This window comes from Carcharodon carcharias, chromosome 27, assembly GCF_017639515.1.
Source record: "Carcharodon carcharias isolate sCarCar2 chromosome 27, sCarCar2.pri, whole genome shotgun sequence".
In the NCBI taxonomy this organism is placed as follows: Eukaryota; Metazoa; Chordata; class Chondrichthyes; order Lamniformes; family Lamnidae; genus Carcharodon; species Carcharodon carcharias.
Window position 1 is genome coordinate 13,105,314 of NC_054493.1, and position 20,883 is coordinate 13,126,196.

The 20,883-nt window shown below is 43.4% G+C and overlaps 2 protein-coding genes across 2 annotated transcripts; both read right to left on the reverse strand.

Annotated features, from left to right (window-relative positions):
• Positions 1 to 5,293: 5,293 nt before the first annotated feature.
• Positions 5,294 to 7,566, reverse strand: LOC121270439 (zinc finger protein 239-like). Its single transcript, XM_041175773.1, has one exon. The coding sequence runs from the start codon at positions 7,281 to 7,283 to the stop codon at positions 6,690 to 6,692; it is 594 nt and encodes a 197-aa protein (XP_041031707.1). The 5' UTR covers positions 7,284 to 7,566; the 3' UTR covers positions 5,294 to 6,689.
• A 7,020-nt stretch (positions 7,567 to 14,586) lies between these two features.
• Positions 14,587 to 20,625, reverse strand: LOC121270400 (zinc finger protein 229-like). The gene is made up of 3 exons (XM_041175709.1): positions 20,565 to 20,625; positions 19,983 to 20,097; positions 14,587 to 16,005 (listed from the first exon to the last, which is right to left on the reverse strand). Exon 3 carries the CDS (start codon positions 15,894 to 15,896, stop codon positions 14,691 to 14,693), a length of 1,206 nt encoding a protein of 401 aa, XP_041031643.1. The 5' UTR covers positions 15,897 to 16,005; positions 19,983 to 20,097; positions 20,565 to 20,625; the 3' UTR covers positions 14,587 to 14,690.
• Positions 20,626 to 20,883: the final 258 nt, after the last annotated feature.

Sequence of the window (20,883 nt, forward strand, 5' to 3'; positions counted from 1 at the left end):
GATAGTACACTCCCAGCAATGTGATTGCTCCTTTTTTGTTTTTCAGTTCTAACCATATGGCTTCATTTGAGGAGCCTTCTAAGATGTCATCCCTCCTTACTGCTGTAATTGATTTCTTGATCAATATTGCAATACCCCCTCCTCTTTTACCTCCTTCCCTGTCTCACCTGAAGTCCCTCTATCTTGGAATATTGAGCTGCCAATCCTGCCCCTCTCTCAATTATGTCTCTGTGACAGCAATGACATCATATCTCCAAGTGTTAATTTGTGCCCTCAACTCATCTGCCTTATTCATCAGACCCCTTGCATTAAAATAAATACCATCCAATCTTGCCAAACTCCCTTGTGCCTTAACTGGCCTATAATTTCTACTCCTTCCAGACTCACTTGCTCTCTCTTCTAATTTTGGCTCTGCATCGCCCCCTGCTGAACCTTCTCTCAGGATCACATCCCCCTGCCAAGTTAGTTTAAGCCTTCCCCAACAGCACTAGTAAACCTCCTCGCAAGGATGTTGGTCCCAATCCGGTTCAAGTGCAACCCATCGGCCTTTACCGCCCCAGAAATGGTCCCAATGTCCCAGAAATCTATAGCCCTCCCTCCTGCACCATCTCTCCAGCCACGCATTCATCTGGACTAACCTCCTACTTCAATACTCACTAGCCAGTGGCACTGGAAGTAACCCAGAGATTACTACCTTTGAGATCTTGTTTTTTAATTTGCTTCCTAGCTCCCTAAATTCTGCTTGCAGGACCTCTTTCTATCTTACATTGACTATCTTACATTGATGGTCTCTAGTCATTCTCTTCCCCACAAGTGGAAACATTCTCTCTGTATCTTCTCCATCAAACCCTTTCATAATTTTAAAGACCTCTATCAAAACCCCCTTGAGCTTTCATTTCTCAAGAGACCAAGTCTGTCAATCCTTTCCTGATATATAAACCTACACATTTCTAGTATCATGATGTGAATCTTCTTTGCTCCCTCTCTCAAGCCTCAATATCTTTTTTATAATATGGTGACTGGAACTGCATGCAGTGGTCAGGAAGATTTTTGATCCAGGAGTCAGACTACCCAAAAAAGCGGCTCAAACTCATACGTGATTTTCAGTTGGTTTATTAAAAAGCAACTGTTTAAAAATGATGCATAATGGACAGAAAAAAACATGATCGGTGACAGATGAGAATGGTTTACCAGTCCCTAGGGACAAACAGATGACACAGAATGATTGCTGGTCTCCGTAGCTGGTGGCTGTCGTCTTCTCTGAACAGTTCACTGATGTGAGCCAGAGTGTGGTTGTTGAAACCAGAATGTGGGGGTATTGAAGCCAGTGTGTGGCAGTTGAAGTCAGAGTGTGGGTGTTGATGCCAGAATGTGGGTGTTGAAGCCAGTGTGTGGGTGTCAAAGCCAGAATGTGGGGGTATTGAAACCAGAATGTGGGTGTTGAAGCCAGAGTGTGGGTGTTGAAGCCAGCGTGTGGGTGTTGAAACCAGAGCGTGGGTGTTGAAGCCAGTGTGTGGGTGTTGAAGCCAGTGTGTGGGTGTTGAAGCCAGTATATAGGTGTTGAAGCCAGATTGTGGGGGTATTGAAGCCATACTGTGGGTGTTGAAGCCAGTGTGTGGGGGTATTGAAGCCAGAGTGTGGGTGTTGAAGCCAGAGTGTGGGGGTATTGAAGCCGGAGTGTGGGTGTTGAAGCCAGAGTGTGGGTGTTGAGGCCAGTGTGTGGGTGTTGAAGCCAGAGTGTGGGAGTATTGAAGCCAGAGTGTGGGGGTATTGAAGCCAGAGTGTGGATCACCTTGAAACCTCTTACTTGTCCAAAAAGAGCCTGTTTGAACCTTTGCACAGACAAATGGTTTACGTATGGGTCATGAGATTGAATCAAATCAGAGGTAGAAATGTTCCATTTCAGGTCCTGTGCTAGAGACATGTCCTTGGCAGAGAGAACAGGTCTGTCCTGTGTTTGTCACCCAACAAGCTGCTATGGAATCTTTCTTCATAAGCAAGAGAAAGGGAGGGAGGGAGCTAGCTATTCCTATAATGTTTGATAATTTTTTTACAGATCGCCACACCTTGAGAAGAGAATATCCTTATTGATTCCTCACTGATTTCTGACTAACCCAGCCATTCCTAAACTATGAGCTTGTTTTCCCAATTTCTTGATTACTTACTGTAGATAACGTACTAAAGCTACTAGAATTATCAGAATCAGCAAACCAAACCGTTGAGCTGCCACCAAAAATAAACATTAAAACCTTTTCCGGTAAATGTGATAACTATCGACTTTGATTCATCCTCCCCACCTACAGTGGCATAATGATAGTCACTGGACTAATAATCCAGAAACCCAGGGTAATGCTCTGAGCACCGAGTATGAATCCCACCATGGCAGATGGTGAAATATATATTCAATCAAAAATCTGGCATTAAAAGTCTAATAATGATTGTTGTAAAAAAAAACATCTGGTTCACTAATGCTCTTTAGGAAAGGATTATCTGGTCCGACCTACATGTGTCTCCAGACCCACAGCAATGTGGTGACTCTGAAATGGCCGAGCAAGCCACTCAGTTCTCAACAGCAATTAGGGATGGGCAATAAATGCTGGCCGAACCAGCAATGCCCGCATCCCATGAAGAATTTTTTTAAAATTCTAAATTATTAAGAACAAAAGAAGTAGGAGTAGGAGTAGGCCATTCGGCTCCTCAAGCCTGTCCCGCCATTCAGTAAGATCACGGCTGATCTGCCCCAGGCTTCAATTCCTCTTTCATGCCAGCTCCTCATAGCTCTCAGCTCCACGATGTTTTAAAAATCTATCTACCTCACCTTTAAATACTTTCAGTGATCCAGCCTCCACAACTCTCTGACGTAGAGAATTCCAGACATTCACTATCCTCTCAGAGAAGAAATTCCTTCGCATCTCAGTTTTAAATGAGTGTCCCCTTATTTTGTAACTATGTCCCCTAGTTCAAGATTCCCCACTAGTGGAAATGTCTTCTCAACACCTATCCTGTCAAGCCCCCTCAGGATCTTGTACATTTCAATAAGATCACCCCTTAGTCTTATAAACTCTCATGAACAAAGGCCTAACCTGTTTCGCCATTCTGGATAAGTCAACCCTCATTCCAGTCAATCTCTTTTGAACCACTGCCAAGGCCAATATATCCTTTCTTAAATACAGGGACCAAAACTGTACACAGTACTCCAGGTGTGGCCTCGCCAACATCCTGTACAGTTGGAACAAGACTTCCCTATTTTTAAACTCCAACCCCCTAGCAATACAGGCCAAAATTCCATTCACCTTCTTAATTACTTGCTGCATCTACATGCTAACTTTTTGTGTTTCATGCACAAAAACACCCAGATCCCTCTGGCTGTGCTTTTTTGGAGTCTCTCTCCATTAAATAGTCTGCCTTTAGATTTTTCCTACCAAGTGCATGACCTCACACTTTCCTATATTAAACTCCATCTGCCAAGATTTTGCCCACTCACTCAACCTGTCCATATCCCCTTGCAGATTCCTTATGTCCTCATCACAATATGCCTTCCCACCTATCATCAGCAAATTTGGATACTATACACTCTGTCCCCTCCTCCAAGTCATTAATAAAGATTGTAAATAATTGAGGCCCTAGAGCTGAACCTTGTGGCACTCCATTAGTTAAGTCTTTCCAACCTGAAAAAGACCCATTAATCCCAATTTTCTGTCATCTGTGTGTTAACCAATCCTCAATCAATGCTAATACATTACCCCCAATACCGTAAGCTCTTATCTTGTGCAAGAACCTTTTACGTGGCACCTTACTGAATGCCTTCTGGAAATCCAAATACACCAAGTCTACCAGTTCCCCTTTCACAACTCTGCATGTTATATCCTTAAAGAACTTTAGCAAATTTGTCAAACATGATTTCCCTTTCACAAAACCATGTTGGCATGTCATAAATACATATGGTTCAAACAAAAGTTCATGCATGGACTTTAAAGATGCTCCAGCTTTCTGTTCACTGCCATCCACCTTGTGGATATTTTCTAAATCCATCTTCACTTTAATTTTACTCCCTCTGATAGATGCCAGTGTGTTTAATTCTATCCTGATTGTTTAAGATCAGTTTCTCCATGGACTTTGTGTCAATAACTTAATGATTTCAAATGTTGCCTCATACTGACTACATAAATCACTTCACGTTGTTCTGTTTGAACAGCTGAGCATGTCCGGGGTCAGGTCTTCGGTGCAGGTTCACCATGCATTTCCACACATTAATTACACCACAATAACATATCACAACTGCGCACTCACAGTGGTATCCCAGTATCATGCCCCATGGACCATTTGATACAAGTCACTTTTGGGCTTTCAGGTAATCTTACCAAAAGATTAGGGGGGAGGGTCTCTGTCTAAAGATCTTTACTTAACTCCCCCTGCAAGTTCCAATGCCTTACGAAATGACCAGACTACCAAATTCAAGTTTTTAAAAAAGTTCAGAGGGAAGAATACAAGTATCTCCAAGAGAAAGCTATCAATTTACGAATCTCATTTACATGTTCTGGACTTTCACCAGAATGGATATGGATACCAGATTGATCTATTCTATTGAACTACACCCAGGGTGAGTTATTCCAGTTCCCATTTGGTGTTGTGATTTACTTTATCTTTTATTCTAGCTGGGACATCCCATTAATTACCATTTTATCTCATTCGGGAGCCCTGGAGAAACTTTACTGTCCAATTCAATATTCACACAATCTGCTATTTGTAGAGCAGAGACACAGGTATTTGCAATCAGTTTGGAGGTAACACCCATATCTCTCCTGCTCAAGCACTTTGTCTTGAAAGATAACAAATGGGATGAAACCAAATCTTTAAAAGGCAAACTCTTTAGTTCAAACCGTCACCGTGTTGTCAGTGGAGAGGGTTAACTCCTCTGCTTGTTTTCAAAGGGGTTGGAGCAAACATTCTCAAATTGTGCACAATTATGTTGACTTTATGGAACTTTTTCTTTCAGGTCAAAGAAGAACCAAACACCATCTTAAACTTTGCAATTCCAATTGTTTTTTTTTTCAGCTTTGCCCAATGTTACTTTTCTTTTCATTCTCCTTCAGGCACCTTTCCAAATGACTGTAATAAAACTGAAGAAAAATAAAACAAACAAAATCAGCTTCAACCTCCTTAGACCACAAAAAGTTAAAGAGGATGGAGCTTCCCGCAGCTTGTGATGTCTGAAACATAACTTCAAGGCTAAAGCTGATATTTGGGGAATCCAATTTTTCGGTGCCTTTGACAATTCTACAAGTCAATTGTAATTCATACTTAAAGGTTTACTTTCACACCGTATTTATAACATTTCACTTGTCTCAGCACAGAAGCTGGCAGCATTTTCAATTAAATACCAGTTAAACTTTCTCTTGTAACTGACGTATGGTGATCATGTTCACTGTAGATCTGCCAGCACAGAAACCGCACTGTGCTTCTGGACACACTCAGTGTGCAAGTAGATAAAGTCTTTTAGCATCATCCCAGCGAAGGTGGTTCCTGTGACATTAAGGAGTGAGATGACCCTGTGGTTGTTGCAATCTCTTTCATCACAATTGTTTTTGCATAATATGCTGACTTTTGAATCATGCATGTCCTATGGAATTGAGGTCATGAAGGTGTGGCAGCAGACTTTACGTGCTTGAGCAGTTCAGCTGTAATTCCATCAATAGCAATCAATGGCCTTTTCCAGCTCAAGTAATGAAATTTCCTTGTCCAACTCGCCCATGACAAGAAGCTGCTGGAGAGAGTCAAACAGAGACTGGGAGGTGTCTGTCTCATGGCAGTACAGCTCACAATTGTGTTCAACCCAGCGGGACTTCTGTCAGTGAGTACTTCACTATCTGCCAATTTCAGGGAGTCAACTTGGGTGATGGTCGGACCAAGCGCCCTCTTGATCCCATCATACATAGCACGGAGATTCCAGACAGTTTGGATTTCTTAGTGTGGGCTGATCCAGTGTTTATTTACACTGCATCTCCCTGTCTTCTGCACAACCATCTTGGCTACTTTCAAGTTGTGCAGTGTTCTAGCTGTTGGGTTTATGTTGTGCATCAGGTAAGCTTTGCTTTTTGCTTCAATGACAAATGTCATCTCTACTGAGTGGGTCTCAAACCAGTCTTTGTTGTGGGTTCCACCTTTACCAAATGTTGCTGCTGCTGTGTCAGAAATGATTGAACTCAGCGACTTCCAAGCTTCATCAATATCAATGTTGATTGATGAAGCTTTTATTGATGTGCCTGTAAAATATTTTACTGTTTTGTTTCATGTTCCTTGATAATTTAATTTCAAAACGGAGGTGCCACTGTGAAGAATGTGGCAATCGGTAAGAATTGTCAGCGAGGATTAATCAGCACTTTCTAATTGGTGATGTTAATCAGTGGAACCTCTCAGACATTGAATTGTAGATTTTGCACCAAAGATCAATTTAGGATAGCGGCAAAAGTTCCTAATTTTACTGCAAACTAATTCCTGGTGAGAATTCTTCATTAAGCAGAAAGGTTGGAGATGGCAATTTTAAAATGAGACATTGTGACATCTCCAGAATATTAAACTGCAGTCAGTTATAGGGTTGTTAACATCAGCAGGAACCACCCAAATATTGTCAGATTATCAGACTGGATGTGATTAACAGCAGCAATTACAGCAGAATGCAATCACTGCAGTCACTTGTGAACCCGCTCGTGTCTCAGCAGGTGTTGTGACTGAGTGAATCCCGTCCCACACAATGAGCAGGTGAATGGTCTGTCGCCGTTGTGAACTCGCTGATGTGTCAGCAGTTGGGATGACCAACGGAATCCCTTCCCACACATGGAACAACTGAACGGCTTCTCCCCAGTGTGAGTGCTTTGGTGTTCATTGAGGTCGATTGACTGCCGGAAGCTCTTTCCACAGGAAATACAGCTGAATGGATTCTCCTTCGTGTGCATTCGGTGGTGTGACTGGAGGGCGAATACCTGAGTGAATCCCTTCCCACACACGAAGCAAGTGAATGGTCTCCCACCCGTGTGAATTCGCTGGTGTTCAGTGAGGATGGATGAAGACTTGAACTTCTCTCCACAGGTTGTGCAGCTGAATAGCTTCTTCTCAGTGTGAACTCGCTGGTGTGACCAAAGGCTGGATGACCGACTGAATCCCTTCCCACACACAGAACAGCTGAACGGCTTCTCCCCAGTGTGAATGCATCGATGGATTTCCAGCCGAGATGAAGAATTGAATCCTTTACCACAGTCCTCGCATTTCCATGGTTTCTCCATCATGCCAGGGTGTTTGTCCCCCTCCTGGTTGGACAATCAGTTGAAGCTCATCCATGCACAGAACACGTGTCTGGTTTCTCCCCACTGTGAACAGTGTAATTTTTTTTTCAGGCTGTGTAACTGGTTAAAGCTCTTTCCACAGTTTGTGAACTGGAACACTCTCACTCGGGTGTGTGTGTCTCGGTGCTTTTCCAGTCACACTGGTGTTTGAAATCTTTTCCCACAGACAGAACAGACAAATATTTCTTCTTCCACATTCAAAGGTGAACTGAGTGACTCTGTCAGATCATGTTGTGATGTTCAGTTTGAGCTGCCTGTCTGTAAATCCACCCGTTCTAATACCCTGGAAAAGGAGTTTACAAAACTCATCACTGTAAGTGCAGGTTAGAAATTCTGAACAGACAATTCTAGTTTCTATGGAACCTGTTTTCCTCACTTTTTCCTGCAAAGCTGTAAATCCTCATCCCACACACTCTTCCTCCTCCTCGTACTGGAATCCAAACCTCAAGAGTGAACAGCCATCCCTTAATTTATGTATTTAAGTCAACTATCCTAGGCCACATGGTGCTGGGCACTGTTTGTCCCCTAAATTGGACCCCTCTCATTGCACAGAACCCTGTCCCCCACTGTTTCTGTGTTCCAACAGCTCTGTCAGCACCCCACCCAACACCCTGCCACCGACTCAAAGGGACTCCCATGGCAAGGTGTCCTTTAATTTTTGTTGGTCAGCCTGGCAAATTCATCACACCATCTCCAACATTCCTTTCCCCAACTCCCAGTTTTCTCCTTCCCTCCATTCTGGCTAGGTTGAGTTCTCAAGCCTCTCTGTGGAGAGTGAGAATATAATCAATGAATTAATCATTTTCTCTCCTGGCCACTGGGACCCAGTAGCCCCGCCCACTCGCTGTTGCTTCACCAAGATGCCGGCACAGAAAGTAAGGATTCCAGTGCAGGTTGTTATTGGGGGTTTGGGGCCTCCAGCGGGTGTTTCTGAATCCTTCCCGCCCACCTCCCAGGGTTTCCTTCCTTCCCACAGATCAGATTCCTCATTGATTTGAGCCCAAAGTGTAACCTCTTATTTATTGTCCCCCCTCCCCCATCCTCTGATGTGAACCATCCTCCACTCGCTGACCCAGGATGGCGGCCGTTAACCTGGGCTTGTTCCCGGGAGGCAGAAGCCCCGCACTGGTGTTTATGAAGCCTCCCATCCCACTGTCTCCCTCCCTCATGACCCGCCCGGCAGTAATTTACCGGCTGAGAATTTCCACACAACCGCCTCAACTGTCCGCCATCACCCGCACTGCGCATGCTCTAGCTCATTGGACCTGGGGATTAATTGACGGCAGCTCTGGACCAATAGGAAGAGGGGGCGGGGTTCGAGGACCAAGAAGGAGCGGATGGCCCTCCAACCAATCGGAGCGAATGAGGGGAGGGGCTGAACTCGGATCTCCCTCATTGGCTGAAACTCTGCATCATTTTCAAAACTGATTGGTCTCAAACTCCAGGAGAAAACTGGACCTTTGTGGCTTTAACCAGATGAAACCCTGTGGGTGTAGAGCAACCATTTCAACATTTGTTAGTGAAATGGATTCATTCAGGACAGATAACAGGGTTGATTTGAAGGAACAACACAGTGGAATGAGAAAGGAAATTCAGTGTTGGGATTGGGGAGCTGGGACTTGTAACTGAAGTTTTGAGAACTGAAGTAATCTGGAGTAAGAAAGGAGAAAATGACAACAAACTGAATATGTAAATACATGGAGCACCATTACCGGATGTCTGGGCGAGTGCAGACCCAACAGCGCTCAAGAAGTTCAATACCACCCACTACAAGCAACCCACTTGATTGACAACCTATCCTCAAACATTCACTTCCTCCACCGCCGATGGACAGTAGCAGCAGTGTGTACCATCTACAAGATGCATGGCAGAAACTCACCAAGTCTCCTTAGACAGCACCTTCCAAACCCACGACCAGCACCATCCAGAAGGACATGGGCAGCAAACACATGGGAACACCTTGACCTGAAAGTTCCCCTCCAAGCCACTCACCATCCTGACTTGGAAATATATCACCATTCCTTCATTGTTGCTGGGGCAAAATCCTGGAACTCCCTCCCTAACAGCACTATGGACTGCAGAGGTTCAAGAAGGCAGCTCACCATCACCTTCTCAAGGGCAATTAAAGTTGGGAAATAAATGCTGCCCTGGCCAGTGAGGCCCGTAGCCAATGAATGAATTTAAGTATAATGTCCCTCATCCCGATTTTAATCGCTCCACCATTGGTGTCCATGCCTTCAGCTGCTTGGACACTCAACTCTGGAACTTACCTCCCTAAACCTCTCCATCTTTTCACTTCACTTTCCTCATTTAAGACACTCCTTAACTTCTTTAACTAAGCTTTTGGTCATCTTACCTAATATGTCCTTATGCTACTGTGAAACTCCTTGGGACATTTTATTATGTTAAAAGCTCAATATAAATATCAACCATTGCAGTTATTGTTGTATCTCAGTCAGACCCGATCACTGACTGAGTGAGTGAATCTGTATAAATGTAACTCAGATAGACACAGCTTATCAGAACAGACCTAGGGAGAAGGAAGCTCTGAACTAACCTCTGGACTTTCTGTTCTCCACAATTGGGAACAGCAAATATGAATTATGCAAATTTTCCTCACTCTAAATTAGCAAGCTTGGATAATGTTCCTGCCTGGTTTCACTTGGCATGCATATTAGCAGTTCATTCAGTCAACAACAGAAGTTAATGGGTTTTCGATGCAGATAAACATTGTTGCTCACCATCTCTAAGACGTCTCATAGTAAAGTGTGCTCATAAAGACAGATACAAATGATGCTGTAATTGAACCAGAGGAAATGACAGAGCTGGTAGAGAATCATTCCTTTAAATAACCGGTCTTCAGAATAGAGTATCAGGAAAAGCAACCGAGGGAGTCGTGGAAACCGAGGTGCAGTGCAGATCTGCTGGCTTCCTTCCTGTCTTCTACATGGACCCGATTTATGCACCAGAAAGCTTCTCACCTGGAACAAAGAGAGATCAAATATAATTAACGCATCATTCTCAAAACTGTTCCCAGTAAAGTTCTTGGATTTTGTTTAAAAGCTAACTGCGCTCAATTTCAAATGAGCACCATATGATTTGCATTACCTGGTGACTGGCATTCTTTTGTCTAACAGTCATCTTTGCAATTCGATGTTGCTATATATTTCAGAGAGTTTCAATACAAATGAGGACATCAATATCAGATAAAATCTTGATATTAAATAGAGAATATCGGAACAAATACTAAGCAAAGTTTGTTGAATTTCGCCCTCCGAAGGTGAGAAGGATGTTCCTAATGATTAAGCAGAAAGCAATGCTGCCTGAGACATTTGCTGGACGGACACTTCTACATTTTAAAATTCAAAACAAGCTGAGGCACCAGGGTGAAACCAACAGTTGTCTTCCTGCAACTCCCTGCCTTTCAGTCTAACCATTGGGATCCTCCAAACAATCTGGTAGCAGAGCACTACCCTGTTTGCTGCACAAATATTTATTCTGTGTAAGATTTTGTTCCAAAAACAAAAATATTTTAAACCAAATAAAGTAAACAAAGCATTGAACACGTGATCTTGGCAGGGCTCTGTTAAACTCAGACAATCATTTTCCTCTGTAATATAGTATCCTCGATTAACGGGTTGTAGAGCAAAAGTAATAAGATTGTATAAATCAACTCGGAAATAATGAGATGTTTGCCATATGAACGTGATATAATTATGCAATTGATCTCATATCGAATTTACAAAAGGGTTATTTTTTCTGATCAAAGTATATTCGGAACCCAAGTCTAAATATTCATGTCATTGGGTCAGGGAAACCCTGCGAATTAAGGCAAACTAGGCATAGATTCTGCAGAAACTCCTTTTTCAAAAGGGAATTAGGAAATTAAATGAATGGGAGAAAAAACACAGGTTTTTTGAAAGAGAGAAGGAAATTGCAGTTAATTTGTTTGCTCTTTTAAAAAGGAGACAGAGATCGGATGATGGAAGGGCCTCTTATGCTATTGTATGGATACATGGTGCTATGCCATTTTATGATTACATCTCTCTACAGCATTCCTGATAATAGCAGCTGACTTCCATTTCTCCAAAACGGAGACCTAGAGTGCTGCTGCGTAACAGCACAGTTTAACATTCCAGATATGCTCATTGCAGCCAAGGCCTTCACTTGTTTCTGTAGTGCAGTGGTTATCATATTTGCCCAGCATGTGTAAAATCTCAGGTTCAAAACTAGCAAGAAGCAATATCAAAGTTTGCTTATCTAAGTGTGAGTAAAAGTTGCATCATTCCTGGGACGTGCCTTGCTCTCTCTTTGTCTGTTTCTGTGTCTGAGAAGCTGTTTTCCCCTGGCTGGAGCATCTAGAACTGGGCTCACATTCTCCAGATGATGTGTCAGCCAATTAGGACTGAGGTGAGTCACTCAAAGGCTGGTGAATCTTTGAAATTTTCTGCCCCAGATGCCTGTGGATGCTCAGACACCAAGTATTCAAAAGTGAATTGGATAGATTCTTGTCCTGTACTTTTAAGTGACAGGGCGACCAGGGAAAGGTGGGGGAAGAGGCACAGACATGGCCAGATATTCCTTTTCTCTGTAACTATTCTCTGATTTTATACAGACATCATTGGAGTCTATGTGTAGACTGTAGTAGTGGCTGGCTGGTTACAGTGATGGGTTTAAAATTCATTGGGATTTCCCCACGTAGGTTAGAATCATACTGATTGTTCCTGGCTTTAACTGAGAGTCTGTAAATTAATTATTGGTTAAACGGATTAAAAACCTTCCAGATCTGATTCCAAATCCCGTGCTCATGCTAAATGACAAGAAAACTCATTGAATTTGCTCAGTGTCCTGAAGTCAGAAGAGGGAGGAAGGTGGATTTTGCTGTAATGGGTTGTAAGATGATCGAATGACTGTGAAGGCAGTCGGAGTGGGGATGAAAATGAACCAATTATAGAAAGTTACAGGACAGAAAGAGACCATTCAGCCCAGTGTGCTGCTTTGAAAGAGCTGCTGTGATTAGTTGTTCTTAAGTGATATTTGTTCCAGTTTGAACAGCACAAATTAAAATCCGTCCCATTTCCACCCACATTTAGCTCTGCACCATCATCTCTTTATGTCTCATGCCTTGCAACTGAACATATCCTTCCATTTTGCCCTTTCACTCCCTCCCTCTGCCTTGTTTTTCACCTGTTACATCTCTGAGTTTTCCAGCTCTGATGAAAGATCATCCAGCTGCAAGATTCACTCTGTTTCTCACTCCATGGATGCAGCCAGACCTGGATTCATTTCATATGGAATTTTGGTTAATGGTGACAGCCCACACAGCACCAAGAAAGTGCGTTGCCCTGGTCAATCGAACGCAGGCCATGGCAGTAAAAGGGCTGAATCCAAACACCAGGGAAGCTGGTAGGCAGCTTTCCAAATTAGATGATAATCATTTCTTTACCCATTGCTGCCCTTCAGGTCACTGACACTACAGACAGGTTTCTCACACAAAATGGTTTGTTTTGTTAACCTTTGGTCACCGGCCATTGAGCCCGGGCCATGAAGGTGAAGGCATTGACTCTGAACCACCTAGGGTCCACCATCACCGGCTCAGTGTCGCCTTGCCCATCATTCCTTGTGTCAGTTAATCCATCCTGCCTTGCTCTCCATCACAGACCTTCCCTTTTGCTCTCTGTACAGAGTGAATCCTAGCTTTACAATCAGACAATGCTGGCAATGCTCAGCAAATGATCAGGCAGCATCTGTGGAGAGAGAAACAGAGTTAATGTCTCTGATCAATGACCTTCCATCAGAACTAGTAAATGTAAGAGATGTAACAGGTTTTAAACAAATACAGGGACAGGGATAGGAGAGACAAGGAAAGAACAAAAAGGACAGTTGGTGTATGAGAAGGTTTGGACCCAGTTGGAGTATCTTGCATCCCAGAGATGGGCAGTGACCCGCTGATTGAAGATGCTGTCGCTGTTTTCTGTTGGCAGTGGGTGATTGGAAAGTGTGGGGAAAAATCCTGCTAGTACCAGAGCAGAGAAAATAATTGTTGGGCTTGATTCCATCTGAAATGTAGATTTGACCAACTGTTAGTAATGGAGGTCACGCTGCAAGAGCCTTTAATAATCTTACACAAATCAGCATCAATCAGCCGGAATGTGCGGGTTTGAGGGAAGCTTTCTGAACCATCAGGGCTGGAAATGGGAGCAAGTGGAAGATTCTGTCTAGTTTTAGACTGTAGAGGGGAAGAGCTAATGTCACATAGCTGTAAGATGTTACATTCAGTTAACATTTAACAACAAAGGTGAATTCTTGTTCACACTTAAGTATGTTCTGATAATGTTCCTATTTCTTATGATTGATAATCATCAATCTCTGTTGATAAACTTGGAGCAGACTAACACATCATTGTTCTGCTATACTCAGCGTTTTAATTGGATTTATCAGATGTTTGTATCACTCTGAGCTTGGGTTCTGGATTGTAATGTCTTCATTCTTCTCTGGTGATCTTCTCCAGAAAGGCTGGGATAGATAGAATCATTTGGTCTGGAAGATACAGTTACTGTGAGGATGGTAATAGAACAATTTTCTGTCAAAGCTCACTGACACCTAATCACTTACCAAGTGATTATGCAAAAATTTAATTCAAACAATCACAGTCACTGCCAGTGATTCTCTGGCTACAATGAGACAGATAAGAAAGGAATCAGGAGTGTGCAATCCCACCCAGCTGGACAACAGTGGAGAGGTATTGGAGGAGGGTGGTTTGGTCAATGGTGCCAAAGACTGCAAACTGGCTGAGAAGGACAATGGGAGATAGTTTAATCTCAGTCACATTCACGTAGGATACAATTTGTGACTTTTCTAAGAGCTGTTTCAATACTGTGGCAGGAGCAAAAGTTTAATTGGAGCGATTCGCACATGGAGTCCCAGGGTTTATCGGCATAGATTTGGGAGATGACAAGGATTTTGGAGAGGAAAGGGTGGTTAAGGATGGGTTGGGGGTTAGCACGGGCATTGGCATCAAGAATGGGTTAGTGGAAGGGAGGGCAGCAGCAGAGGCAGCTGATCGAATTGTCTCAATCTTAGTGACAAAGAAGCTCCGTGAGCTCCTCACACTTGTTGGGGATTAGGACGGAGGAGACAGCGGAGAGGGAGAGCCCTTCAAAAGGAACTAACTTGTGTTGGAGATATTAAAAAGACTTGACACTGTTTTTAACACAAAGGTCATTTATTTGAACTTTATTGACAATATTAGTCCCCATAACTGGGTTGCAGTTTATTATCACCAAAGAAGAGCCCAAAAAACATAGTTCAGTCCTGGATATGATTAACAGCAAAATCCAGCCATTGTCGTTACTTGTGAACTTGCTGGTGTCTCAGCAGTGTAGATAAATAAGCAAACCCCTTCCCACATTCAGAGCATGTAAATGGTCTCTCCCCAGTGTGAACTCGCTGGTGTGTCAGCAGGTTGGATGATTGCTTAAATCCCTTCCCACATTCAGAACAAGTGAACGGTCTCTCCCCAGTATGAACTCGCTCGTGTCTCAGAAGGTTGGATGGGTGAGTGAATCCCTTCCCACACTCAAGGCAGATGAATGGTCGCCCCCCAGTCTGAACCCGGTGGTGTGTTAACAGGATAGATAACGGAGTTAATCCCTTCCCACACTCAGGGGAGGTGAACAGCCATTCCCCAGTATGAACTCGCTGATGTACAATGAGTTGAGATGATTGCCTGAACCCAGTCCTGCAGTGAGAGCACCTGAATGGTTTCTCATCAGTGTGAGCACGTTGATGGGATATCAGGTCCTGGGAGCTTTTAAAACACTTCCCACAGTCTGGGCATTTAAAAGGTCTCTCGTCAGTGTGAACTCGCTGGTGTGTCAGCAGATGGGATTGCTGAGTGAATCCCTTCCCACACATGGAGCAGGTGAATGGCCTCTCATCACTGTGACCATGCTGGTGTCTCAGAAGGTTGGATGACTGAGTGAATCCCTTCCCACAAACAAAGCAGGTGAATGGCCTCTCCCCAGTGTGACTGTGCTTGTGTGCAGTGAGTTGAGACAACCACCTGAACCCAGTCCCACAGTGAGAGCACCTGAATGGTCTCTCGTCAGTGTGAACACGTCGATGGCGCCTCAGTTCCATGGAACCTTTATAGCACTTCCCGCAGTCCGGACATTTAAAAGGCCTCTCCTCAGTGTGAACTCGCTGGTGTGTCCGCAGGTTGGATGACTGAATGAATCCCTTCCCACACTTAGAGCAGGTGAATGGCCTTTCCCCAGAGTGAACTCGCTGGTGTATCAGCAGATAGGATGAACGAGTGAATCCCTTCCCACACTCGGAGCAGGTGAACGGTTTCTCCCCAGTGTGAGTGCGCCAATGACTTTCCAGGTCAGACGGGGATTTGAATCCCTTCCCACAATCCCCACATTTCCACGGTTTCATCCCGTTGTGATGGCATTTATGTTTTGACAGGTCAGATGATCGGTTGAAGCCTCGTCCACACACAGAACACGTGTACGGTTTCCCTCCACTGTGAATGGTGCTTTTTCCTTCCATGTTCAAAATTCAATGATATTTAGGTTGTGATAAATTGGGCAACTCTGTCAGATCCTGGTGTGATGTTTGGTTTGAGCTGCCCGACTGCAAATCCTCTCCTCCTAGTACCCTGCGAAATGTATTTAAAACAGAAAAAGGGAGTGAGAGAACACCCACAAAAACACAAAGGCAGGTTGTGAAATTGAGCTGAGTGAATGTGGTAATTTATGGGGCTGGCACCAGGAAAAAGTGACCATGAAAACTGCTGGATTATCAAAATATCCAACTGGTTCACGAATGTCCTTCAGAAACATAGAAACTAAGAGCACGAGTAGGCCATTCGGCCCTTCAAGCCTGCTCTGCCATTCAATATGATCATTTTCTGTTCCTCTATCTCAATGCCTCTATACCCCTTGATGTCCCTAATATCCAAAAAATGATCAATTTCTTTCTTGAATAAACTCAGTGACCCAGCCTCCACAGGCTTCTGTTACCTCATCAAAATCCTTAAGCAACTTAGTTAAACGTGACTTTATCTTAACAAATCCATGCTGGCTTTCTTTAATTAACCCACATTTGCTCAAGTGACTATTAAATTTGTCCTGAATGACCATTTCTGGAAGCTTCCCCAGCACCGAGATTAAACTGACTGGTCTGTAGTTGTTGGGCTTCTCTTTACACCTTTTCTGAACAAAGGTGTAACATTTGCAATTCTCCAGTCCCTGTGTCAGCAACTCTGAATCTCAGGAAGGCTGGAAAATTATGGCCAGCACTTCCACAATTTCCACTCTAATTTCCCTCAATATCCTTGGATGCATCTCATCCAGTTCCGGGGCTTTGTCAGCTTGATTAGACAGCCGATCCAATATCTCCTCCTTATCAATTTTAAACCCCACAAGAGTCTGAACTATCTCCGCTTTCACAATTACCCGTGCAGCATATTTTCCCTTGATAAAGGCAGGTGCAAAATATTCATTTAATACCTCATCCATGCATGCTGCCTCCATGTGTAAGTCATCTTTTTGGTCCCTAATTGCCCCTCTCCTCCTTGTAACACCCTTTTTCTGTTTATATGCCCATAGAAGACTTCTTGATTTATTTCCACGTTTGCTTTCAGTCTCTTTTCATGCGCTCTCTCTGCTTCTCATATTTGGTTTTCCAAAGCCCTCTGAATCTTCTCTATTCAGCTTGGTTCTTGGTTTTATTATCCAGCTGACATGTGTCATAAGCACACTTTTTTTCCTTTACCTCAATCTCTATCTCTTTTCTCATCGAGGGGGGTGTGGATTTGTTTACTCTACATTTCCCCTTCGTGGGAATATGTCTTTACTGTGTCAGAACTCTCTCTTCTTTAAAGGCAGTGCATTGCTCAATTACAGTTTCACCTGCCAACCTTTGATTCATAAGACTATAAGACGTAGGAGCAGAAGTCAGCCATTCACCCCATCGAATATGCTCCGCCATTCAATGAGATCATGGCTGATCTGAGAATCCTCAACTCCACTTTCCTGCCTTTTCTCCATAACCATTGATACCTATACTGATTAAAAATCTGTCTATCTCAGCCTTGAATATACTTAACAACCCAACCTCTACAGCCCTCTGCGATAAAGAGTTCCACAGATTCACTATCCTCTGAGAAAAGAAATTCCTCCTCATCTCTGTCTTAAATGGACAACCCTCTGAGATTATGCGCCCTGATCCTAGACTCTCTCACAAGGGGAAACAACCTCTCAGTATCTAACCTGTCAAGAGCCCTAAGAATTTTATATGTTTCAACAAGGTCATCTCTCATTCTTCGAAACTCCAATGAGTACAGGCACTACCTACTCAATCTCTCCTCATAAGAAAATCCCTCCATACCCGGGATCAACCGAGTGAATACTCTCTGGACTGCCTCCAATGCCAGCATATCTTTCCTTAGATAAAGGGACAAAGATTGGGAAACTTTTAAAGATCAACAAAGGGTTACCAAAAAAATAATAAAAAGAGCAAAGGTAAATTATCAAAGAAAACTAGCGCAAAATGTAAAAACTGATAGCAAAAGCTTCTGCAAGTACATAAAAAGATAGAGAGTAGCTAAAGTGAATGTTGGTCCCTTGGAGGGTGAGACTGGGAAGTTAATAGTGGGGAATGCAGAAATGGCAGAGACGCTTAATCAATATTTTGCCTCAGTTTTCACAGTAGAGGACACTAGTACCACCCCAATACTAATAGGCAGTGCAGAGGGTATAGAGAAGGAGGAACTTAGAACAATCACCATCACTAGAGAAGAAGAACTGAGCAAACTATTGGGATTAAAAGATAACAAGTCCCCAGGAGCTGATGGCCTACATCCCAGGGTCTTAAAGGAAGTGACAATGGAGATAGTGGATGCATTGGCTATAATATTCCAAAATTCCCTGGATGCTGTAAAGGTTTCAGTGGTTGGAAAAATGCTAATATAATGCCCTTATTCAAGAAAAGGGGGGAGGGGGGTGGGGGGAGGCAGAAAGTAGGAAGCTATAGACCAGTTAGTTTAACCTCTGTCTTTGGGAAATTGTTGGAATCCATTATTAAGGAAGTAGTAATGGGGTATTTGGAAAGTCAAAATGCAATCCATCAGAGTCAGCATGGTTTTATGAAGAGTAAATCATGTTTGACTAATTTTCTAGATTTCTTTGAAGATGTGACAAGCAAAGTGGATAATGGGGATCCTGTAGATGTAGTATATCTGGACTTCCAGAAGGCCTTTGATAATGTGCTGCACGAAAGATTAATACACAAGATAAGATCACACGGAGTTAGGGGTAATATATAACCTTGGATAGAGGATTGGGTAACCAACAGAAAGCAGAGAGTTGGGATAAATGAGTCTTTTTCTGGATGGCAAGCTGTAACAACACAGCCACAGGGTTCGGTCCTTGGGCCCCAACTATTTACATTCTATATTAATGACTTGGATTCAGGGGTAGAAGGTACAATAGCTAAATTTGCAAATGACACCAAAATAGGTGTGAAAGTAAGTTGCAATGAAGAAATAAGAAATTTACAAATGGATATGGACAGGTTAGGTGAATGGGCCAGAATTTGGCAGATGGAGTTTAACGTGGATAAGTGTGAGGTTATCGATTTTGGTCAGGAGAATAAAAAGGCGACTTATTATTTAAATGGGGAGAAACTTCAAAATGCTTCAGTGCAAGGGGATCTGGATGTCCTCGTGCATGAGTCACTGAAACCTAGTGTGCAGGTACAGCAGATAATAAGGAAGCCAAATGGATTTTTGGCATTTATTGCTAAGGGAATAGAGTATAAAAATAGGGAAGTGTTGTTGCAACTGTACAAGGCATTGGTGAGACCGCACCTGGAATACTGTGCACAGTTTTGGTTCCCTTACTTGAGGAAGGATGTAGTTGCATTGAAGGAGGTTCAGAAGAATTTAACTAGATTGATTCCAGAGATGCAGGGCTTGTCTTATGAGGAGAGATTGAGCAGTTTAGGCCTATACTCGCTAGAGTTTAGAAGGATGAGAGGAGATCTAGTTGAGGTGTATAAGATGCAAAAGGGGAGAGACAAAGTAGACGTGGAGCAGATGCTTCACCTTGTGGGGCATTCTAGAATGAGAAACCATAGTTTTAGGATAAGGGGAGGTAGATTTAAATCACAGATGAGGAGGAATTACATTTTTCAAAAGGTCGTGAATCTGTGGAATTCATTACCTCAGTGCAGTAGATGCCAGGACGCTGAATAAATTTAAGGAGGTGATAGACAGATGTTTAATTAGCAATGTGTTGAAAGGTTATGGGGAGAGGGCGGGAAATTGGAGTTGAGGCCAAAAAGAGATCAGCCATGATCGTATTGAATGGCAGGGCAGGCTCGCGGAGCTGAATTGCCTACTCCTGCTCCTAGTTCTTATAAAAACTGTTTACAATATTCCAGGTGTGATCTAACTAGTGCCTTGTATAGTTTTAGCAATACTTCCCTGTTTTTATACTCGAGACCCTTTGAAATTCCAACTTACCTTGGTCAGATCTATTCTTACCCCATTGAAGTTGGCTTTCCCCCAGTTAATTATTCTTACTCTTACTTGAAATCTTTGCACACAGGCAGAATAGATAAACTGTTTACCTTCCAATTAAAAGTCTGATGATATTCAGGTCCTGATGAATCACATGACTCTGTCAGATCTTGATGTGATGTTTGGTTTGAGTTTCCCGTCCATCAATCCTCTGCCTCGAATACCCTGGAAAAGAAATTTCCAAAATCCATGACTGTCAGTCCAGGACAGGCATTCAGAGGAGACAAACATTTCTCTTGGCTTGTGTTTGCTGCGTGTAAATTGTCCGCTTCTAAACCCCGGCAAAGGAGTTTCCAAAACCCATCCCTATCAGTGCAGGAGAGAAATTCACAACATTCCTCCTGCGGGAAAAGACCGAGGACAGCGCGTGCGCATTACTGCACATTGCCCCTAGAAAGATGGCGGCAGCGCATGCCCATTACTCATTATGCCTGCACAACTGCACATTGCCCCCTATACAAATGGCGGCCGTTTACTCGGGCCTCTCTGCAAAAGCAGAGCAGGCCCCACCTGCTGCCGCCTCGTTCAATTCGACCACAAGATCAGTAACTCCTTATTCACGATTTCAGGCTTGCACTGGGTGTTCATTAAGCTCCCCACCAACTGCGCCACTTCCATTCCTCCCCACTCACCGGCTCCCTACCCTCGCCTGTACTCCGCCATTTCTCAGTCTTTCTATCAGCTACGGACAGTGCTGCGCATGCTCCAGCTTGAGCTCACATTGCGAATGTTCTTACACTGCCTGGTACCACGCCTGCGCAAGGATCTCCTCTTGAGAGGATAAATGGGCAATAAATGCGGGCCGCGCCAGCACTGCCCACATCCCGTGAATGAATTAAAAAATAGGAGACATTCTTCCCCGCGGCGAATGCTGGCTAAACCGGCCGCCATTGAACCATGATTTTGTTCAAGAGAAACTTATGTTTTGTGAACTGATGCTGAATGGATCCA